The sequence below is a fragment of the Indicator indicator genome, chromosome 14 (assembly GCF_027791375.1).
Source record: "Indicator indicator isolate 239-I01 chromosome 14, UM_Iind_1.1, whole genome shotgun sequence".
Lineage (NCBI taxonomy): Eukaryota > Metazoa > Chordata > Aves > Piciformes > Indicatoridae > Indicator > Indicator indicator.
Genome location: NC_072023.1, coordinates 13,763,100 through 13,786,856, shown reverse-complemented (window position 1 = coordinate 13,786,856; position 23,757 = coordinate 13,763,100). Strand labels below are relative to the sequence as shown.

The 23,757-nt window shown below is 49.2% G+C and overlaps 1 protein-coding gene across 1 annotated transcript in view; it reads right to left on the bottom strand.

Moving 5' to 3' along the window:
* Window positions 1–20,285, bottom strand: part of HIPK2 (homeodomain interacting protein kinase 2) — a 127,271-nt gene extending 106,986 nt beyond the window's left edge. Inside the window, exon 1 of the mRNA XM_054386960.1 lies at window positions 20,150–20,285. Within this exon, the coding sequence (XP_054242935.1) occupies window positions 20,150–20,168 (19 nt within the window). The 5' untranslated portion in view covers window positions 20,169–20,285. The remainder of the gene's footprint in view (window positions 1–20,149) is intronic.
* Between the last annotated feature and the right edge of the window lie 3,472 nt (window positions 20,286–23,757).

The window sequence follows — 23,757 nt, the reverse complement described above, 5'->3', positions numbered from 1 at the left end:
GGGGACCTCAAATGTAACTCATGCTCACATAGGCATACCCACAGACCTGCCCACACTTTGCTCTTGGCATCATGCTTGAGTAAACAGTGACTTTGTTGTGCTCACCTTTCCAATGCAGTGCCAAGAGTGCACAGACCACTCTCCCCCATGTCTAACACACAAAGTGGACACCTTGCCCCCTGGGTAGGTGCTACCTCCCACCACCTTGAACGGGAATGACCTGCATCCACAGCAGAGCACGTCAGTGAGGATCAGTGGGAAGGCTTGCCAACTTGCTGCTGGAAAAGTCCACTCCCCATTTAACCCTGCTGCCCCCACCTTGGTACCAATCCCACTCCCCTCCACTGTTACCTCTGTCCCCATTGTAGGAGAGCCTTCTGCATCGCTGTGTGGGGAGGCATGAAAATAAACCACCGGCTCCAGTGCCACACTCCCTCCTGGCAGATCTGTTTCCCTCTTCTTAACTGTTTCCAAGTGCCTGTTTTATAATCCCCACTGAGCATTCCCTTAACTCCTTCCTCACTGAGCCCTTCCACTCTCCTCTCTCTTAGAAGACAGAAAAAAACAAGGCGAAGTAGGGAGTACAGAAAGCAAAGGAAGGTTCCTAAATCAAAGAGGAAACGACCGAATCAAACTGCATGTTAAACAGAAACAGCAAATTAGTCATTTCCATAACCTTGTCTCACGCAGACAAACTGACTGTTCTAGTAAGAGATTTCTTTTTTTTCCCCATGTACATTTGTGTACCTCAGAAACTTACTTGTTTACTAATCTCCTCCTGCTTTTTCATACCATGAGGTCACACTCTTCTGCTTGCCCTTTGAGGTCTGAACTGAAATTGTTTTCTTAGATCACAAGTAAATACAAGTTAATGGCTTCACAACCAGCGTCTCCACCACCCCATTCATGCACCTGGTTATTGTTTCCTGTTGGAAGGGACCTTAGCAATGCCTGCAATGGCTGCAAGCAGGCTGTGTGGAATAGTTCAGGCATAGGGACACAAGCTCCTCTTTTCTGAGACATGGGACTTTGCAACTGCCCTGAAGTGAACTGGTGGGAGCCACACACACTATCAGTGCTAAAGGCCAAGTGCCAGTGGTGGGAGAGAGGGGGTGGCCTGAGGCATTTCAGGAGATGTACAGGTTAGGGCTATACTCAGGTAACGTACTGCAGGTTGTTGTGTGCCAAGGTATGCTGGCAGCACGGTGTGAGGCTGGGCAAGAAGACTGACCCAGCAGCTTTGGATTTCATGACCATGATTATGTGCAAAGCAACGTCACAGAATGCTCTGGTGTGCACACTGCTCCTGTGAGAGGATGAATAAAGAAAATGAGGGAAAAAGCAATGGCTTTCCACTCAGGCCCGAACACAACACCTGCTGCTGGCTGCTGCTCTTTCCTCAAAGTCCATGACTGCCTCTTCCAGCATCTTGAGGTTACCCTTAACAGCTTACACTCAAAAGTTTGCCAAGGCATCTTTTTCCGTGATGAAATGAGCTACTCTGCTACACGAGGCTGGGCCACAGGGCTTTTAAAAACGGTTCTGCTGATGTTCAAAGGGAGCAGCTTGCTGCACATAGGAGTGGTAGAGTTAATAGTAGTAGGATCAGCACACACTTCTAACCTACCATCTGCGTTCAGCTCAGCCAGGCCTTCTGCTAAAGAGTCAGTGTGGGTTGGGGCCACTGGAGTGAGCAGCAGTTCAGTGACATGAAAGACTGCCTGGGTTAGTTCATTAAGAATAAGATTAGGAACACAGGGATCCTGCATGGCACCAGTACTGACTCATCTGGGGATTTCACAGGGATATTTAAGTTTGGTTTTCCAAAGAAGTCTTTTATTTTGTGCAGGTGGGTGCTTATATGCCAGCTTAAACCAGCCCTACAAACTGATGATCACAGAAACAGGGCTCATCTCGAAAAATGCTACACTTTCTTCTTTGGTCGCCCCTGGTAGAAAGTAGGGATAAATAATGTTTAACTGCCTCATTCCCCTATAATGTTTAACTTCTTCACATTTATAAAGCTCTGCAGAAAACACAGGAAAGCACACTGGGATGCCCCTCACAACCACGGGTCACAGATCCCTCGTTTGCCCTGGGGACTTCTTTTGAGCACTGGCCACTGCCAGCAGACCCCCAGCAGAGGCTGCTTGACTCTGCTCCTGCAAATGCAGATTGACAGCTGCCTCAAGAGCTTTCTGGTTTTGTTCTTCTATTAAAGAGTCACTTAAGGCTTGTAGATGACCTCAAAGTAACAAACTTGCCACCAAACTTTAAGCCTGCCAGTACAACCACAGAGAGCAGGCCTTGAGGGATGGTAGACAAAACAGCTTTGTAGACCTATAACAAAATGATGGAGTCCCCTTTGATGTTGTATCATTCTGCGGCTGATCTCTAAACCCAGGATGGGACAGGCAGAGAGAGCAGTGGAAGGGTGCTGCTGCTCTGGGAAGGGGATGAGACAGCTGGGATGATGGAGGACACAACCTGCCTGCCCTGAAAGCGAAAGGAATGGGAAGCCCCTCCCTCCACAGATGGAGCAAAGGAAAAAGACAAGTGAAAAGCCTGGACTTAATAATGAAAAACAATAGCTCATCATTTATTTTCATATCCCCTCGCTAATGCTGGAACAATGCTAACAGTGGAATTCTTCTGGCATGCATGTCATGCCTGCAAATACCAAGTGCATTACTTCTCAGCTAGGCTATGGGCTATGGCACTGAGCAGCACATTCGTTACAAGTGATTGGACGATGAACAACAGTTCCCAAATTCCTCCTTCACAATGCTACTTGCATTAGTTGTAATTTAATGAGAGAGAAAGTTTTGGCTCAAACCACTGAAATAATACTGCCTGCCACTGCTTCCCACTGGGTCTTATATTAACTTACACCACCACCACCTCCATCTCCTCCTCCTCCACCTCCTCCTTTTTCACACCTTTCCTTAGGTACTAAAAGTGGTGTCATGAAAGCCATGAGCATGGCAAGACAGCATGGCACGTGCAGGCACGTGCATTCTTTCTGGATGAAAGGCAGTAGAGGACATAAACCTCTACCTCTCCTTTGCCAAGAGTAACAGGAGAGTTAGGGGGATTCCTAAAACAGTCAGTCTCTGCTTGGACAAGCCTCCAACTCTTCTTTGGTTTCTTCCTCCTAGAGAGCTGGTGCAGGTGGAAGACACTGAATTGGCAGCTCTGGAAACAGAGCACCAAGTGCACACAGCATGACTTGTATTGATGTAGAATTCCCACCCGGAAGGCAGAGTCCCCCTGTCTTCCAGAGGGAGACACAGCAGGGTAGCCCAGCATTGTCCTTACCTCACAGACCATCTTAGCTATTTGTCACTCTTTGTAATGCTTCTGAGATCCGGTAAGCAGCCAGCAAATGTGAACAAAAACTTTGCTAGTGGTAAGGTCTTCAATGATACCAATGTGCCACCACCACCACCACTCAGCAAACCTGAGAATCACTGACACAACTGCCTCCTCATGAGCTCTCCAGTAGGTCTGTACCTTCTGTCTTCGGGGCAGAAACCAATTGTGTTGTCTTTGCTCCACAGAGCCTGCCACAAAAGGGATGGCCGCTTCATCAGAAAGGCAGAGACATCTTGCAGGTTTCTTGCCCTGCAAGCAGCCTAGCTAGCCAGCACTGCATCCCATTCCTGCAGCAACCTTGCCACAGAGCCTGTCCCCTTCATACGACAGGACATCTATCCACCAGATGCCTGAAACGTGACCCAGCGTGTGGGGTCTCATATGCTGGGCCAGAAGAAAGCTGAGAGCTCTGATCTGAGCAGCAGACCTACATGTAATAGGCTGCAAATATCATTACTGCTCTCCTGGTGTACCCAGTCCCTTCAGTGCTCCCTCCTGACAGTGTATAAATGACAAACACCCATGGAGTCTTACCCTCCTCCTTACGCCTTCTGTGCCAAATGTAATTTAAAAGGCTCCTCAGCCACATTTTGTGGTGTTTTGAAAAAATTAATCCAAACTAAATTTACCTGTTTCTGAAATGAAGGTATAGTCAGGGGAAGGCAAAATGCCTTTAGGATTGGAACCAAATATGTTTGTGCAAATGAGACCCAGGATTTAGAGCTACCTTCCAGACTTCAAGCAATCTTAGCTTTGGGCTGAAGTCCCATGGACCTGACAAAGGCAGGAAGGTGGGCAGGGTGCCACAGGATGCTCCCAGGGACATCTGCAGACATGGGTCTGCACGGGCACATAGATACACATGTGCTTCCCAGCAACAAAGCAGGCATGCTGCTGGAGGTCATCTTCAGATGCAATCTGAACACAGATCTGCCCCTCACCAAAATCTTCCTCCCAAGCCCAGCTAACTCTGTGGCTTTCCTAAAACTACAGCTGTGTTTTAAGCAGTAATGGGGATCCGAAATAAATAAAAGCATTCCATGCTGAAGTGACCCTATTGTAACAAACAAATGAACAAGGATCAGTTACCAAGAAAAAGGAACAAATGGTGAACCTCCCTCAGCCTGCTGTGACTACCTGTGTGCTGGGTAGCTCATCCACCCCAGCAGTGCAGGGATATTGGCATCCCCCCTGAGGGGCACCAGATGAAATGGGTCCCTCTACAGAGAGCAAGTGTGGAGAGGAGGAGACACAGGCATGAGAATGAAGTGGAAAGCAACTGAGGCCCACCACAGTGGCTACACGTGGCCTTTAGGAGCATGGCACAGGGTTGTATATCTGCTGCCAGCCACAAACTGAGCCTGCTGCCTGCAAAGAGAAGCAGTGAACAGGCTGGAGAGAGGGAGAGCTGTTACCAGGAGCAGAACTATAGGGATAAGCATACCTAACCAGATGCATGGAGACCAGCTGAGCTGGAGGCAGAACCAGCCCATCACTGCAACAAGTTCTTTGGGCATCCAGTGAAAACCACAGAGGTCAGAACTGCCAGCTGCAATTAAGCAAATCATATTTTTACAGTTTAAAACCTGACCAAATCCAACATTTCTGTTGGGTCCAAGAAGTTTGGCTGGAGGTTTTTGGCCCTGCTGAGAAGGCAGAGACTGTCCTGCCTTTCAGTTTCCTTCCTGGCTGGCTGTCACAGCTCAGGAAGGGTGATGCTCAGCTGCAGTACTTGGTGCCACACTTCAGTTCCCTGTAAGCCTTCAAATTAGGGCTTATATGGGGCTTAAGTGCAGCCTGTCCCAACACAGGGTTAGATTTCACAGCTCTCGTGTGCTGCTGGGTTTCCACCTCCAACACAAAGTGGATGAGTGCTCTGCAGGCTGGATGGTGGGCAGTCCATCCACAATGACACTCAGAGCAGGGGATGGGGAGAGCCTGCCTCCCACAGACCTCCCCATGTCCCAGGCAGGCAAGGCAGGAGGGCTGAGATCACAAGAGGCTCCCACTTCCCTTGCCTCAGTTAACCAAGTAACTCCCTGTATCTGCCTTTCAGCAAGCAATTCACAATAACCACAGGGTGTTTTACCCATGCAGCTGTGCCTGTGCTCTTCTTCCCCCCAATGCCCATCTCAGGTGGGCTGGTCATCTTCAACCAAGTACATCCAAACCTGACAGGACAGTAATGGAGAGGGGGCAGCAGAGGGGAAGAGGCTGCTGAGGACAGAATAAAGAACACAAAACACTCAAGAAGAGTAAAAGCCCCATCTCCTTCACCAGCATGGCTGTAACAAGAGGGTTACAGGAGATGGACAGGAGTACCAACTGCAGTAACAACAGATGAAAAACTGTGACCTGCAACTGGCTCCAGTGACACAACCACGTTTGCTAGATCACCTCTAGTGCTGCCACAAGCATCTATTTTATTGTGCACACTATCAAAAGCATCAAGCATCCCCACCTGAAACCCTGTCCTACCCTGCTATTCGCTCACATCCTATCCTCTTCTTCCCTCACACATTATTTTCTACAGGCAGCAGCTTTTTGGCAGGAGTCTCAGTGTCTGTTTGTGACATGGCATGGCAAAGGGAAAGCAGACATCTCCTTGTAAAGCATCTTCTTCCTGAAACCCCTTCAACTCTTTCTGGCTGAGAGGAAATGCAGGGTTTGATAATGACTCAAGTGCTCCTCTGGGAAACAGCAATGATTTTGGAAGAACACAGTAACTCTTAAGCCAAGCTCAGTTCTAAAGAGGTGAACTCCACAGTCTGTATCTTGAGTTCACAGCTGAGCAAGAACAAAACCAGGATTCAGGCATCTATCCACAAGGATGCTGAAAAAGATAAAAGCTACTTTACTGAGGTGGTCTCACCTACACTAGCTATATTGTGAGTGATATGGTAAACACATCTAAATGGATAGAGATTCCACAGGGAATGTTGCATTTGCATACAGATGCAAACTACAGCACAGGCCCAAGTCAAGACTGAGACAACTGAGGATACAAGAGGACAAACATTAGCAGAGCTGCAGAGATACCCAAGAACTGGTCCAGTAGGGCCACCAAAACCTGGTACTGGGAGAGGTGTGTAAAAGACATTGGCTGTGCAGCTGTTTTGGGTCATGATGGAGACAAGCTGGTGGATGCAGATTACAGATCACCGCCAGTCAAAATGTCTTGAATGATATTTTTCTCAAGCTTGGATTTCTAGTAACCTGTTTGCCTGTTTCTTCAAAAAACCTCTCCCTGCCTTTTGCAGTCAGAGTGGCAGTGTCCCCTCCCGAACTCACTGTGATTTGCAGCCTTCTACACTCACAGCAGTGACACAACCCCTTACGCAGACTGCAGACTGCACTCCTGCCAACACATACGCTGTCACAGCATCTCTCCACATAAACACCCAACTTTCACCTTGTTTGTATTTTCTCCTGTATAGGCTGTGACAGCTCACAAACACACAGAAAGCCTAATTTATATTTATAATAAATCTCCCTTCTTCATTCCCTGCAGCAGAAAAGAGCCCTGGTAGAAATGCAATTCGCTGAGAGAATGGCACAATAGCTCTAAGGAGAATCAGAACCACTTTGCCTTCCGTGGACAAAGGGGATGGAACCACACATGTGCACACTCCTACGTGTGCCTGCAAACACGGGAAGAGTCCCACATACATACACACATATCCTCTTCCACCTGTGCTCTCACACACATGGCTCAATGACAGCATCTGCTGTTCCCTCTGACTTGCACATGCTTTCAGGCAGCGCAGGTCTTTGGAAGGTGCACTCTCATTATCCAGTCTCAGAAAACCAATGAGAAAATAACACTGCAAGTACCATCACCAACATCAATGAATTATGCTCATGTCTGGGTTTCACATGTCCTTACTGGATGGTGTGGCTACTTTAAAGTGGGCTCTGCAATGTGTTCCTAACCCCTACTTACTAAATACAAGTGTATTCTAATGTTGAGACAATGGGAGTTAGAAAGGAAGGCAGCTTTCTGGTAGTGCCAGTCATAGCACTACAAAAGATGAAGGAATTCGTGACTGTATTCATGACTGGGATCCCCACTTGCTTTGTAGGCACAAGCACTGGAGGAGTTATGAGGTCCGGGATTTCTCGATGTTGTCCACAAACTGAGTGTAGCCAAGAGTCATCCTTTTGCTTTAATCTGGCTTCAAAGAAAAGCTTGTGATCTCTCTTCCCTCTGCAAAGGACCTCGTTCCAGCTTCCTTTGCACCCATCATCCCAAGGTCTGACTGTGGAAGTGTGTTCCCTGCAAGACAACACTGTCAGCTCGCTGTGGGCTAGCATGGCATGCTGGCACTGTGCAGAGGATGCACACTCAACTCTGTGGTCTCTACTTGCTCCTGATAAGCTTCCATGAAGGTGACCTAACTATTAAATCCTGTTGAGGTGTTCTGTGCTCACTTATCTTCTGAGCAACTTTAACCCCCTATGGCACTGAAGAGTTTGAGTGACTCGTGTGATTCCTCCTATGTACCATTTCCTCTCCATCCTGACGACACTAGGCTGGACCAAAAACTGCTCTGCTCAGATCTCTCCCTTATACTCCTCCCCAGAACACCAGAGTGCCTAAGTCTGGGGTCAAAGCTGTTTGTCAGTGTTAAAGTGCTCAAGAGTACCACGAAAGATTGTCCATGTTAGAGATAATCCTGGGTATTTTAAAGACTAGCAATGTCCATTTAACTCCCTAGAAATTCTGCCACAAGAAGATTAAAAACTGTGCAGACACAGAGTTATGAGGCTATCTAAGAGTGTTTTCTCAGAATTTTTTCTCCAGCTTTTGAAGTCAAGCATCTAAATAGTGAAATAGTAGTGATGGCCAGAAATTACTGCTATCTGGAAGCAAAATGGAGACCTGCTGAATATCCTTGCCAAACTACTCGGAATTTGTCAACACTACAAGCTGCCTAAGAGAAAACAAAACCCCATGAATTTTAGCTGCATGCTCTTCACCTCCAGCCTCACACTTAAAGAAAACAACCTTCCTACCAACATAAGTGCAGATACTCATCCTTCTGCAATCCAGCTGCTGTCAGCTCCTGTCGGAGGGACAGTCTGAAGCCATGGAAGACCAATGCAGATGGTTACAAAACAGGTACCAAACCCATGTCTGGCAGAGCAAATCCAGAAACATCACTGTGAAAAGCTAACACTGGGGTGAGACTCAAGACCACCTCCACTATGACCACTTTCTGGGCAGGCTGGAACACTGTCTGGAGGTCATACTTCTGCTGATATCCTTCTCGTGGGTACTTCTCCCTCTTCCCATTCCAACTCTCACTGATTTTAGCACCTCTTGTATCCTTTCTCAAACATAGGTTGCAAGCTTTCTGGGGTAATGCCAAGACACATTTGTCCATCTTTTGGAAAATCTGCATCACAGAGATCCTTGATGCCAGTGGTTACAAATAATTCATAATTAAAATAAAAGTGAAGCTGCACCAGGGGATTGTTATGTCTCCAAGTTTTCTCTGGACTAGATTACACTCAGGAGACAGAGGAGAGTTACCACTTAGAGAAAAAAAAATAAAATCTCAACCTACTGGTTTACAGAGAGACCATCAAAAATATGTGTCTGTATTGTTCTGACCTCCAGATCTCTTTTTACTCCTCACATTTTCCTAACCTTTAAAAGACATGTAAGATAAACAGGGAAGAAACCAGGCAGACAACATCCTCAGAAAAGACGGAGGAATATAATCAAGCCCTCAGACACATGCACACAAACACCATAATTTATCTCTTCCTCCTCCTGTTTGATATTATCCCCTGTTCTAGTATCATAATCTGTTGCTATGGAAACAGCTATGATGTCACTACAAGAGGTTTATGGGTGCCTTGAACAGGAAGGAAAGGTACATGATGATGGGAGAGAAAAAAACCCCACCTACAAGCAGCTGCTGAACAGGAGACATTCCAGGAACAGCAAGTGTTAACATGGAAAAGATAAATAGAGCTTCAGTGCAGGCATTGCTGCAGACAAGGGCAGAATATAAACCCTGTTTTAAAAATAAAGAGTGCTTACAAATTTTGCGTACAAGCAAAAATATTCTGGGAAAGCTAAAGGATCTTCCTGAAAAAACAAACTTTCTCTGAAATGTTCTGCAAGTTTTGTGGGACTGGGTATTGTCTGAGGCTTGGTGCTAGAGTCCAAGTCCCCACCAACCCACTCCATCATCTGCTTTAATACTCCCTCCAGAAGTGTTAGCAGAACACCTCACAAAAGCAGCTAATAGTTAGGGAGTTTAATGGCCACCCACCATCCTGTGTGCCTTTACAGTCTCCAACTAGAAAAACAAAAGTCCTATCTTCAAGAAAAAATAAACAGAATCATAGAATTGTTTAGTTGTGAAAGACCTTTAAGATCAAGTCCAATCACGAATTACAAGACCACTACTAAACCATGTCCCTAGGCACCACCGTACTTCCAGGGATGGTTACTCCAGCACTTCCCAGGGCAGCATGTTGCAATCATTGACAACCTTCAGTGAAGAAATTTTTCCTAATCTCCAGTCTAAACTTCTCCTGGCACAACTTCAGGCCATTTCCTCTTGTCCTAGCACTATCATTTCATGATTGCTAAGCCCAAAGTGGACTCCAACCACCACATCACCCACAAGTCCTCTCTTTGCAAAAAACAGGTCCAGCAGGGTGCCTTCCCTACTTGGCTCACTCACCAGCTGTGTCAGGAAGTTATCTTCCACACACTCCAGGAGCCTCCTGGACTGTTTCCTCTCTGCTGTTTCCTATCTATGCAGAGACATGCTGAATTCACTGGATCACATCCAGCAGCAAATAAATGCCCTGACCCCTACACTAAGAGATTTTCCTGCTCTTTTCACCTGAAAGGAAAACCATAATCTTATAGACTTGCTGCCAAAGGGTACCAACATACCTGACCTGCTAATAAACAGTACATTGAGCCTCATATGCTCCAAACACACCCAGCCTTCAGGCACTGCACATCCATGTGTGGCATGATGCACGTGCAGTTCTCACCCATAAACTCAGGTGCTGCTGGCTGTGCTTCCCCACTCGTACCCGCTCCAATCACCTGGACTGACAGTGAGAGAAGGGCAGGTGTGAGGACAGAGGGTGGGACAGTTACACGTGCCCTTAAAGACATCATGTACAGGTTGCAGGAACATCCAGCATGTCGGGCCTGCCAAGGAGGAGGAGGGAGGATTGCAGTTCAAATTCTTCCTGCACAGCCACCTTCATCATGAGAGAGACAATGGCAGCAAGGGAGGAAAACACAAAGATCACACATCAGTGAAAAGCTCATCTCTGCCCCATTACAGTTTCTGGAATATAGGGAGAAGCATCAGAGCTCTTATGGGAATGCTGCAGCATCAGTTTTGCCTCTAGTCTCAGATCCAGCTAGGGAACTCCTGGGCAGACTTTCTGTCCTGACTGTGAGGATTAGGGTAAAGGTAGTATCTCCTGTCCTGACCCACCTTTCCTTCCAAAGATGTTAGAGAGAGCGACAGGAAAAAACAGAAGAGACTGAACTCAGTAAGGGTAGTTGCAAAAAGGCCATGTGGGGATCTTCAATGATTCACCTGACTTTCTGTTCCGGTTGGCCTTGGCTGTGACAGCCTCAGCCCCTGTACTTTTCAGGGGTAACCTCCTTCCTTCTGTTACAATCACGTGCCCTCCTCTTCCTTCCCCACCTGTCACCCTCATCCTCTTCTCTCTTGCTCCTGACCAATTTACTTATTTCTTCTCAACCACCAGCTTGTCCTTCCCTTCCTCAAATGAATCCGTCATGAAAAGTTTAAGGAAACCCACACATTGTGATTCCCTCTCCCCAAAGAGTCTAGCCAGTTTGTATAATCCACCCTCCTGTGTTATCACCTACATAAAGTACAAATCCTTTAGGGTGGAAGCTCTCTACCCCTTCATGTCAATGTCACGCCTAGTGCAGCCAGGTCCTGCTTTGTTCAGTGCTGGCACTACTACAGCAAATACAACTGTTCTTAGGAATACTTCAAAAGCACCAAAGGAGAGTAAAAGAATAGGACATGTGTAAACAATGACAAGTGTTTTGTGGTTTTTTTTTTTTCAGTTTCTTTCATATTTTGGGGACAAGATTCTGTTCCTGGTTTTTATGAAACAGTTTTTCTCTTCTGTGCTTTCTGTTTGTGACTGCAAAGTGGAAAACAAAGCTGATCTTGGTAAAGAAACAGATTATGTTGTTGTTGGGTTGTTTTTTTTTTCATTGACAGTTGACATCAAGCAGGAAGGGACTGCAAAGTCAGGGGAATTAGATTTGAATTTGAAACAGTCACAACAAATTGAAAGGTACAGGAAGAATTTCAAACGGGACAAATACGAAAATCCTATGCTAAGACAGGAAAGGCCAGCTCCACACATACAGGACAGAACATGGCTCATGAGGCATCAGGCCTCACAGAATCTGGGAGCCACATCACATCACAAGGCACACAGAGGTGAACGGTGTCACATTGCAGAAGTTAAACCAAACAAGAATGCTGCCTGTAACAGGTGTGAAGGAATGCTTCTGTTCTACTTGTCCAGTGCAAGACCTGAGCACAGCACTGTGCTCTGCAAGTGTCATTCAAGAGAGAGGTGGACCTGCTGATGAGAATGCAGAGAACTATGAGGATGACCAGAGTTGAACAGAACAAGGCACAGGAGAAAGAGTTCAAGGATGTTTGCCTAAGAAACACAAAGGCAAGGAGAGACATGTCAAAAAGTAATAGTTCTCCCACACCCACTGTCAATGGGACAAGGAATCACAGCAAGCAAAGTAGAGAGGAGTTACAGAGGAGGCAAAATCCTTGCAATGACAAATCAAAGGGCAGCAATTACATCCTGGGCAGGCTGTGGACCTTTCATACATAGGGAATACAGTGGACAAGCATGTTAGTGTACATGGACAAGCACATACTAAGCACAGTACATCCTGCTTTGAAAAACTTTTCAAAGACTTGTCTGTGCCCACTTCCTATGATTTAAGTGATTTTGGTGAGAGATAAGTTTCTTTGGCATTTCAGCATAGCCTACAGACAAAAATAAACCTGACAGTGATTACAACTGGATGAGATGTCAGTCTGCAGACTACCGCTGTGTAACACTGTTGTTCCTGGTCTTGCTAATGCCTGTAAGGATTAAAGGTTATAATGAACAAGGAAGGCAGCTGCCCTTCTGAGTTTCCCAAGTATCTCAGGCAAACACCAGTGCCTTGCAGGGTAACCTTTTCCTGCTTTCCAAGGCAGGAGTTGTATGCAATTGCTCTCACTTCACCCTTTCAGAGACAGATATGAGCACAGGTCCCAGGAAGGTAAGTAGGACAGAGAGTAAGGCATGAATAAAGAGTGAGCTTCAGCTTCTCCAAGCAAATTCCCCATTCAGTGGGAAATGCTGAAAAAAATCAAGGGAGCACATTATGCCATCCTTCATCCAGCATAAAATTCCATCTCTGTCCTGGCAGGGCCATGACATGGTCCAGTACAAACCCAGACAGGCCTTAAGATGTCTAGACAGGGCCCCCTTCTCTCCCTTCCTTCCTGCAGAAAAAAAGGGCAACGAGGGAAAAGGAACAAAGGGGATAGGACTCCTGCCTGTCTGGTAAACAAGATGTTTATCTGGGGTGAGAGCACATAAGCTGACCACTGCTCCCCCAGATACAAGGTCCTTGCTTCTGCCTTTCATGGTTATATCCTGGCAGAACTCCTTTCTATTCAGCAGCTACACGTTAGCTTCAGTGCCCCACTGGACCAACCGATCTCTGGCAATTTGTATATATACAAGTGACTAGGCAGTCACTTGCCTTGCCTTGCCTTTTTCAAGCCTGCTGAAGCCTTGCCTTGCTTCAAGCCTTGCCGCCTCGAGTTGCTCTGCCCTGCCTCGAGTGCCTGGTCCAGAGCCTGGGATAAAGCCACGAGCCATACACATGCAAGCCGGAGAAGCCACAAGCCTAGAAGCCACAAGCCTAGCCTGCTTCCCCTTGCTACCAGAATCGTGCCGTGCCTCAGTTTACCCAGAAACCAAGCAAGCACCCATTGTGAAGAGCGTCGTTAACTGCCCGCCGTCCGCTGAAGCCAGATCAGCCTGGGACCATGCAGTAAACCCTTCTTGCCGGCTGTCTGCCGTGCTGCGCCTTATGAGAGCGCCCCAAAGCTAACGCAGCAGCAGCATCCCTACGTGGGTGAAACTAGCTGTGAGCAACTAATTCACTGCCCTTTGGGTTTAATGGTTCTTATCGAGCCTCCCCCCGCTGTAATCGAGCACTACCTGCTCTCGGGGACTTTCTCTTTCCAAGTTGTTGCCTCCTAGTTTGCATAGAATAGTTTATATTTGCCCTAAGACTGCATAATTCCATTGTAAATATATCTTCCAACCGTACAACGATCCTTTTAACAAGTTTTGGCATATTTCAATAATAATGGGTTACTATTTTTATTAATACCCGTTTGCGATATCGTTTATCATTTATTGTTGTGAGTGTAATTAATAAATATTCCTCCCTTCGACCACAACATTCTCCCTCCAGAATGCAATGTAGATGGGCTAAGGCTCACCATGTGGAGTTGGTGCTTCCTGCCCCGCAGCTCCTCAGGTTTCAGTGGCACTGTTGCTGATACTACCACCCTCAAAATCAGAATCGAGCCCAGGAACAGCTCAAGATGCTTACATCTCAAGGATGCTTGCCTCCCACTGCCTATTTTGTACCCATTCTGCAAGTAAGTAACAGACTCTGTTTCTTGGCATCATTCTGTCAGTAGCTTGATCAGCCAGCCACTCTTTATTTAGCACCTTGAAGATATACAGCACTGTATAAACATACACCATTACAGCTTATTATTACTTACATTCAATAAATAAATTCTAATGGCATGGCCTGACTCTGGACTCTCCAATGTATTTTGTAATATGGCAATGTCCTTGCCAGCCTACAGAGACAGGGGCTGCTCATCCACTCACCTGTGTGGGGAAGTCTTAGAAGAATGACTTCTACCACTGAAGTTATCCTACTTGGAAGGCTACCTGTATTTAAGAGCAGTCCCAAAATACATGCACTTGTACCTTCCAGAGAAAGGACCTCACTTGCAAATGTGTCCAAATGAAGGAGAAGTCAGGTGCACTCTCTGCACTGTAAATGGGTGGAAGTAGTAATACTCTTCCCCCATGACAAACAGCCAAATTGCTAAATGCTTTATCTGAAGTGAAATTATCACCCACATTTATTTTCAAAACAAAAGCTGGACTCTGTATGGCAAGGGGGAATGGTTTCAGAAGAGAAGGCCACCTGTTAAACACCATGGTGGGTATGTAAATAGCCGAAGAAACAACCTATTCTCTAAACAGCAATTAATTCTCACTTCTTGTCATCCACCAGTTAACCCTGCAAAACCAAGAAAAAGCCCTGTAAATAATATTTTGCATTCAGAGGGCAGAGATTTCCTAGTAAGGGTGAGGAACCAAACTCATTTTTATAAATGGACAGATTAAGCTATAGAGGCCATGAGTCAGAAAGGCACTTCAGTGTGTGCCCAGCTTTAATGGCATAAACAATTCTAATTAAGTCAGCAGCACTGCCTGCAAGCTTAAATTTAGGCACAGACCTTAAAATACTTTCTTAAATTGGGTTCAGAGAGGAAAAGGGTGGAACATTCAAAAACATCCAGGTTCATCTTACCCATCCTCTACATACACAAGGATGGGCACACCATAATAGCTGCCAGCTCACTAATGAATGCCTTTGTAAACTCCCCTTTACAGGAGTCCTTGACCAAAGGTATGCACTATGCCAGCTGCCTGGACACCTGCACCTAAGTGGTCTAATCTGTTTCATTTTGGTGTCTCTCAGCCTAGTCCGAGCAGAAGGTCCTAAACTTACCCTTGACCTCGCCATCTGGCAGGACTGCTCTAACATCATCACCTGGAACCCACTTGTTGAGGCCCACAATCAGGACAGGGATTCATCTCCATGCTCAGGTCACCAATCTGACTTCCCAGAACTTTCCTCCTGATTGACTCTACATACTTTTAACATGCCACTGCTATGATGTGGCCAAAACTCACTCTTATTCATTTAGCCACCAAAGTACATTATCTACCTCTGAAAAAAATCTAATTTCCAGAGGCTGACCTAAGTTCAAAATCCTCACAGGCATAAAGGAGGCCAATGGCAGAAGGCCTACATTGATCAGGACACATAGCCAGCTTTCACCTAGCCTGGATGATGCCACATCCCGCAGTTTCAAAGCACCACATCCAGCAGTTTCAAAGCACCACATGAAACTGAGCAGTAAAGAGCAACCATTGTGTACATGGGGAAACTGAGGCACAGGAAAATGGCAATAACTTCATTTTCCAGGCCAGCTGAGGTGTGCAGCCAAAGGCGATCGAGTCTTCCCCACCTGTTACAGCCATGCAGAGGAATGGGCTGCATGGAGTCCAAGGGCCATTGACCATGGTGAGTAACTGTGCTTGCCTCTTTGCCCAAGCACGTTGCTTGTCTTTCTGGCCTGGCCCTTGGTTCCAGCAGCGTTCTTTCCACTTCTGAAAATAAACCAGCATTTTTCACCCATTACATCTCCAACCCATTTAATCACTGGATGCGGCAGCAAGATAAGAACAATAATTATAACTGGAGGGGGCTTCCTGTTATCCTGGCTATAGCCATATCCTGAGCTAATAAAAACGCACAGTTTTGGTCCCAACATTGACTTAACTTAAGTGTTGGTTATTAATTCATAAACAGGAAATGCCTTGGAGTTATCATCTCCCTGCACAAACTTTGGGGTAAAGACCTTTACTCTGCCTCACTGGTGCCACCCTCTCCACGAGTGAGTTTTGTGTGCTTTCACGAGATTGGAGGATGAATTCAAAACCCAGCAGGGCTGGCCTTTTTCTAGCATAAATTGGATCTGATTCACGACCTGTCCAGGCTCAGATTTTCAGGCTTTACAGTCCCTCATGTGACAAGGACAGCATACGGGCAGGTCCCTGCCTGCACCAAGCTCCAGCAGCAGCACCCTCGGTGAGCTGCAATTTACAAATATCACCTTGATTAATTCCATGAGCCACCCACATAGAAAACTAGCAACTCAGCTGCTAAAAATACACCATGAGTTGCAAAAAAGTTGTCAGGAATAAGTATGAAGCAAAGCAAAGAGGAACAAAACCAAAACAGAGGTAATCGCTGTTTAGAAAATAAAAGTTAAAGTATATAAACACCTCTTTTTACCCAATTCTGACGGATGCCAGGCGTGAGGCACCCAGGAAACTGATGGAGACAGCCACCCAGGGCAAAAACCTATGCATTGCCCAGGACTGATTGCGTCTAGAAGCAAGCCCTTTTAAAATGGGGTCTTCCCTGGTCCATAGAGCAGGGCTCTGTCCCCTGCACAGGAGGAAATGTCACACAACAAGCACTCCAATGATGACTTTGCACAGCAAGGGCAATATTGCCTACTAAGAGTTCAAAGAACCGGATTCTCACCTGCCTCAAGCCATTCACCTCCTCTGAAGACGATACAGCCACCCCTGTGGAAGTCACATCTCCTGTGCTAAGCAGCACAGTGGACATTAGTATGCCCCAACTTTGGGGCAGAGGCCATGCAGGATTACACATGATGAGGCCCACTTTGAAGTCCAACACATTTCCTGTACAGCTCACAATCGAAACTAAAATCCAGGTCAAATATTGAGTGGCGGTGTTACTTCTATTTCACTTGGTAGGTTTTTATGTCCTTCCTTTTGCTGCTCAGCTCTGCAACACGCAGAAAAAAAAATGGATGAGAAAACCCAGTAGAGGAGAAGACGACAGCAAAAACACTGAATTCCTTAAAGCGAATGGGAAAATTCTCCTGGCACAGTGTGTGTAGAGAATTTCACACCAGATATTCACTTATTTATCATGCCTCACCTATTAATATTAGGTGAGACACCATCCTGCTTCACAGAGCTAGTACTTAAGCTAGCTGCTGCACACAGGCACACACCACCCTCATCAAGAACCCTGGGTGACTTTGTGCATGTGCTCTATGTTATCACTCATTTAAATTTCTACTGGAACCATTTCATAAGGCTTCTAAGGTGTCACATTTCCTCCCGGGGTGCCTTTTCTGTCAAAGAGCCTATGTTCAGAAATCCGTACGGTGGAGATACTGTTTCACCTCCCCTCGCCTGCTTTGCAGCGGTGGTGGTGGGCATGCGTGTGCACCATTTGGGACCATTCTGTCAAGGCCAGGAGCTGAAATGCAACTGCCCCTCACAGCACTGATCCATCCAACCACTCGGCTGCTTCGCTCTTCCTCAGTGGTCCAATAGTACCTGATGCTCCAGGGGAGGTCTACAAACCAGGCTCATTATGCCCTCAACATGAGGCTCATAAGAAAGGATGGCAGTCCTTGCCTCCTTCCAAGGAGGAAATCATATTCTGTGATAAGTAAGTTTTTATCTGTGCACTGCGATATTGCAGGGAATTCTAAGGACCCCTTTCATGGCAACTGGGAGGAGAAAAACATCCGCCTCCCTCGAAGACATCCAGTAGCAATTTAATCTGCAAACATACTGCAACACAAACCAGATAAAACAATCCCTATCAGCCTTTATACTACCCATTGGCTCCTGTCACTTGGGATATTCACCTACTTTAAGGCTTGAGGCTTGCCGCAGAGCCTGGCCACGGACCCTTCTGCATCAGTCGCAGGGAATTCGTTTTTACGAGTTGCTTTTCAGGGCATTTTTTTCCCCATCAGCTCTCTTTTCCAGTCAGGCAGAATCCCGGGCGCCGCTGAAGTTAGGATGCTCTAAGGAACCGCTAAACTTCCACCGCACGCTTCAGTGCGGCACCACCGCCTCCTCCGCGGGAGGAAACCGGCGCCTTGCCCGGCCGAGCTGGCTGCGGCCGAGGCCTCTTCTCTCCTTTTCCTTCCCCTCCCCTGCCCTGCCCGGCTCCGGGCAGGCGGCCGTGCCGGCGCTCGGCCGGCGCCCGCTGCGGCACGCCGGGGATCGCGGTCGGGCTGACCGCAGGCCCCGTGCCTCACTCCGCCCCCGGCCGCTGCGGAGCCGCCGGGCGCCGCCGCCCGCCACGGGGCACCGCATCGCCGCCCGCCCGGGGCATGCGGCCCGGAGAAGAGCGAACTTCAGAGGATCGCCACATTACCCACCCTGCCAGGGGCGCCCTCTCGGGAGGGGCTGGAGAAGCCCAGCAGCGGGTAGTACGATGCCAGGCAGGCCTCACCGGCCTGCCGGTGACCCGGGGCCGCGCCACGGGGGGTACAGGCCCGGCCCGGCGAGGAGCCGCGTGCGGAGGCCAGGCAGGTACGCACTGGGGCTGCGACCCTCTGCCGCGGCCGAGGTCGGGAGGCGGCGGCCAGGTGGCGATGGCCCCCCCGCACACACACTCCCCGCAGCAGGCCCCCGAGGTTGCCCGGGGGTGTTCTGAGGCACCGGGGGCGACACGGGCGCAAGGGAGGACTCGCCGGGCCCTGGGGCCGAGGCCGCTCGGCCGAGAGCCGCGGCCAGCAGAGGGCGCCGCCGGCGGGCCGGCTCAGACCGGCACCTCGGGCCCGCCGCGGCCCCGCCGCCGGCACCGGCCCGCCGCCGCACAGGGCCCTGCCGCCGCGTCCCTTCCGCGTCCCCCGGCGGCGGCGCCGCCCTCAGGCTTCGGCGGCCCTGTGCACGGCAGCGGCGAGGGCGCGGAGAGACGGCCGTCCTCCGCTGCCGAAAACGCTCCTCTTTGTCTGCCTCTCCCGAGTCCAAACTCCGCACCGCCGGCGAGCGCGGGGTTGCCTAGAAATAACCCGGCGGGCTGGTAACTTTACACCGCCCGCCGAGCGTCCTCTCGGGCGCTGCAGCCCGGGCTCGATTTTCTCCTCAGATAAGTTTTACCGGCCTCGCCATAGGGAGAAAAGTACCATGTCCCCCGCCCCCTCTCCTCCCCGCCGGGCGCCCGAGTCTCCGCCGCCACAGACCAACCGGTCCCCGCGCGGATTAAAACGCTCGCCCGGGTGGATGTCCCTGCGGTTTATGTAACGCTCCTCTGCCAGCACCAAGCCGGGAGAGGTGACGAGGAAGGGTAAATACATTGCAAGGGGATTCAATTTAAAGTGATGTATTTAATTTTTTAAAAACACTCTCCCTGAAATGTGCGCCGATCTAACACCTCCCCGGTCTCCCGATTTTTTTTTTTCTCAACACTAAAAAACTAAGTTGGGGTACTTGAGCTTCTCGCTGCAGCCCAGGCTGTGCTGAAGGAGAAGCCGGGCGAGCTGACAGCCGGCTGCCGGCAACCCCGTCCCCTGCCGTCGCTGCCGGCGGGATCTCCGCGCCCCGGAGGAGAGCCCCGGCCGGGTGAACTCTTGGGAAATCGGTGAAAGGAGCTCCTGGAAATGAAAACTGCAGCAAGGAGCAGGCAGGCAGGCACACACACACGGAGGCGCGGGGCAAGCTCCGTCCACCTCATTGTTCTGCTCGGCACCGGCACGGACTTCACCCACCACCCCCCGCCGGGGCCCGAGAGTCCGGGACCGCGGGACTTGAGAGGGCTGGAAGAGGGGGATCAGAGATGGGGGGGCGGCCCCGCGCCTCGCCCCGCTCCCCGCCGGGTGCCTGGCAGGGCGGGGGAGCTCCGCCGGCGCCAGCCTCCCTGCAACAACGCCGGGGGACGGCGAACTGCGGGCTGCGGAGGATCCCCCCGTTTCTTCCCCCCCTACTCCCCCCGCTCCCGGCAGGGCGAGGGGTGCCGGCAGGGCGGGCCGGGGCTTACCTTCGTACATGGGGGCCATCGGTGCAAGGACGCCTGTTATTCATGGCAACGCCGCCACGAACGACGCGAGATCGCAGCCCCCCAAACTCAACACACATCTGCCATCTTGAGCGGGTGTCTCTCGGCGGAGGCGAAGCTGCCGCCTGCCTTCTGCATCGCTGCCCGCCTCAGCGCGGGGGGAGCCGGGCACATCCAGCCCCGCTGCCGGCCCTCCGACGCGGCCGGGGCGGGCGGGCGAGCGAGCGGGCGGGGGGCGGCGGCGCCGGGCCGGGCCGGGCCGGGGCCGGGGCGAGGCGCGGGGCCGGGCAGAGGCGGCGGGCGGCAGGGCCCCCCCGGCTCGGGACGGCGGCGTTGGGGAGGGACGGAGGGAGGGAGGGAAGGAGAGAGGGAGGGAGGAAAGGAGAGAGGGAGGGAAGGAGGGGGGGCTGGCGCGGTGTCTTCGCTCTCAGCGCGGCATGGCTGCGTGTGCCGGGGCGCCTGCAAAAGTTGCACTGGGGGTGAGAGAAAGGGGGAGAGAGAGACGGAGGGAGCGAGAGGGAGACGGAGACCGAGACAGAGAGGAAGGGGAAAAAAAAAAAAAAAAAGGGAAAAAAAAAAAAGGCGAAGGGAGTTTGCAAATAATCAAGCGCCGATGGCACTGATCGCGGCTTCCCAGAAGGAGAGGGAGCGAGCTAGAGAAACCCTCTGCTGAGATTATGTGGGATCTTGTTTAACAACACATTTCAATCAGGAGAAAAAAGGAACAGTCAACAGAAGTTGGTGAAACACTTCTGTCTTCCCCCCTCCTCTTTAAAGAAAAGAGAGGAAGGGAAAAAAATAAAAGAGGCAGCTGATTGAAGCTTTGCAATTCACTGGCTGTGGGGATCATATAATTTGAGCTCATGTTTTACAATAGCATGGAAAATTCCTACCTCTCCCCCCTCTCCCCAGATAAATCTTCCGTTCCCTCAAGGCATTTCACAATCTGGTTCACTTGACAAAAGTTCCAATTTATTCTTTTCGATCTTTTATTTTTTATTATTTGCTTTGTTTCATTTAGCTTGCTTGCAGTGTAAATATTTAGCGGATGCATTTAAAATAAACATACGTTGTTGCTTTTAGGATTCAGGTTGTGTTTTTGTTTTTAAAAATGAGGAACCACATCAAAGAAGTGTTTACTTACTGAGATTGACAGAACAGCCACTACTCCCCCTTTCCCTTGCCCCCCCCCCCCCCCCCCCCCCCCCCGCCTTGTATTTTAAAAGATCCATCTCTCTGGTTGAGCTCTGGCTGAGTTGCTGCAGGAACACGGACCCGACCAGTATCATTTTTGTAGGTGCATAATGGAATGCTGTAGGTGAAGTCACATTGTCGGAGCCCCCTTTGCCTCACAGGGGGGTTTACAAAGGAACGTCAGTCACAAGGTGCCCATTACACAGGCAAGGAAGCTGGGACTCACGCAAAGCCTCTGGCAAAGGTACAAATGAAACCTCGGGCTGTAATCGTGCATTAACTCCTGTCTGGATCTGCCTGCCTGGAGCTCCTTACAGGTGAGCAGTCTGGGACCAGACTGGTGAAGACATACTCTCTCTTGCCTGCTGTTACTGCTGGTCCTCAAAAACGCTGTCTCTTGCTGCTGGTGGTGCCAGTCCAGACCTCTCCCACCGCAGGATGCAATCGCAAGCAGGGCTCAACACCCAACCGCTCCTGTTGATGTCTCGAGGAGGAGGAGGAGGCAAGAGGTAACATTTTTTGGAGAATTTCAGTGACAGCCAAGTGTTTCTGCCAGTTTGGCCCCTAGTCTCAGGGTGCTCAGAGGAAGTCTACACTGGCAAATGAAGGCAGGCCAGGGAGCAATATCTACTGACCAGCCAATGGAACAGGCTGGCTGTGTCCACACTGCAGAGGATGTGATCCCCAAGGCACCTGTGGGCCCCCTTGATGGCAAGGTATCTTCAGTGCTTTGCATGGTTTTTTTTTCCTGCTAAAAAATACCTGAATTAACAAAAGAGCTGTCTCGTGGCTCGTTGGCATTCTGTTTATGGCATGAAGCTGAGAATACATGTTAAATATACTGGGAAATGATATACAGGGCAGGTGGAGGTGGTTGAGGGCACAAAGTTGGCTGGAACAGCACTGAAGGACTGTGTACAGTAGAGGGAGCAAAACCTGCTGCCGTCTTAACCCTACATCATTTTGAGAGTGATTCCAAAGCCAACCACCACCAAATCTTGGAAAGAAATGGAGCTGCCTCCAGCTGGACCACTGAGTACTTACTGGAGGGCAAGTGATGCGGATAGCAGCGGAAACAGTATTTGCACTTGCTTCTTGCCCCTCTTTTATTTAATTGTGTTGACCCTCAGGGTTTGGCTCTAAGCACTGAGGCACTAACCTTGCATTTTCCCAAAACATGTTTCTGGTCATTGTAATTTTGCATTACTCTCCTCTGTTGTCATGGTGGATATTATCTGCTTTCTGAGGCTACTGATGCTTGTGATCCTGGCCTGCCTCCTTGCCCCTGATCAGAGCTTGGAACCTCATCTCAGAGTCACAAAGGATATATGGAAAAGTATCAGAGAAGAGCAGAGGACAAAATCAGAGGGGAGGAGGCTGCTAAAAGAAACCAGGTTTGCTCATTGTCATTGAGTTTTGCTGCAGCATGGCTCCAGATTAGCCATATAACCCTTGCTCTCCTCAGCTGTGAAATGGGCACAGGGGTACCAGCCTCTGCTGCATGAGACTGCACTGATGGGTTCTTATCCCTCTCTGTTTCACCCTGGGCTATCCCATAGCCTTCGAGTCTCTGTTGACTCCACACCCATCTTTGCTAGAATGATTTGGGAACTTAAAACATAAACACACACCCAACAGGAGAAAAGAAGAAGTCAGCAGAAAGGTCTGCAGGACTCCCTCTGTGTAGTCTGAGCATGGCAACGGTGCCTCCCGGCCCTGTGGCTGACAGGTGGAGCACAGAGGGGGGTGCAGGAGCAGCCAAACCTGTATGTGACATACTTACAAAAATGCTAAAACTGCCCAGCTTCAAGCATAGGCTATTCTGCCTCTTTTAGGGGCAAGGAGCTGAACTTGATGGACTACTTGCCTGGCCCAGGACTACAATTCCCGATTGCCTTTCAGATTCAGTAACACCAAGGATGTTACAGATTCTCACCTGCTGATCATGCATCCAAAGACAGGAAAATTAATGGGGATATTTTCACCAACCAGTACTGTTCAGGTCTTATATATTTTTAAATATTGCTGACAAATTTTGTTTATATTGGATAAACAAAAACCAGCCCAAACAGGTCCTGACCTCATCCTAGATTGGCTACTAAAAACCTGGTACAAGAAGGAAGCTTGTGGGGTGTGGGCATGCACAGGAAGCAGAGGTTATCCTTCCTCCTCATCTCTCACAGGGGCATCCCTGGGAGTCTCCTTCAGAGGGAACCTGGGGCATGTGATTTGAGCCAGAGGATATAACCCATTGCTGTGCTTTCCCACTGCTGTGCACAGATGAGAATGCACATTGGGGATGGACCAGCTCTGAGCCTTGCTATTCTACTCAAAATTGAGCATTCATGCAAGAATGCTACATCCTTAGTTATCTAGGCTGCTAGGCCAGGGCCAAA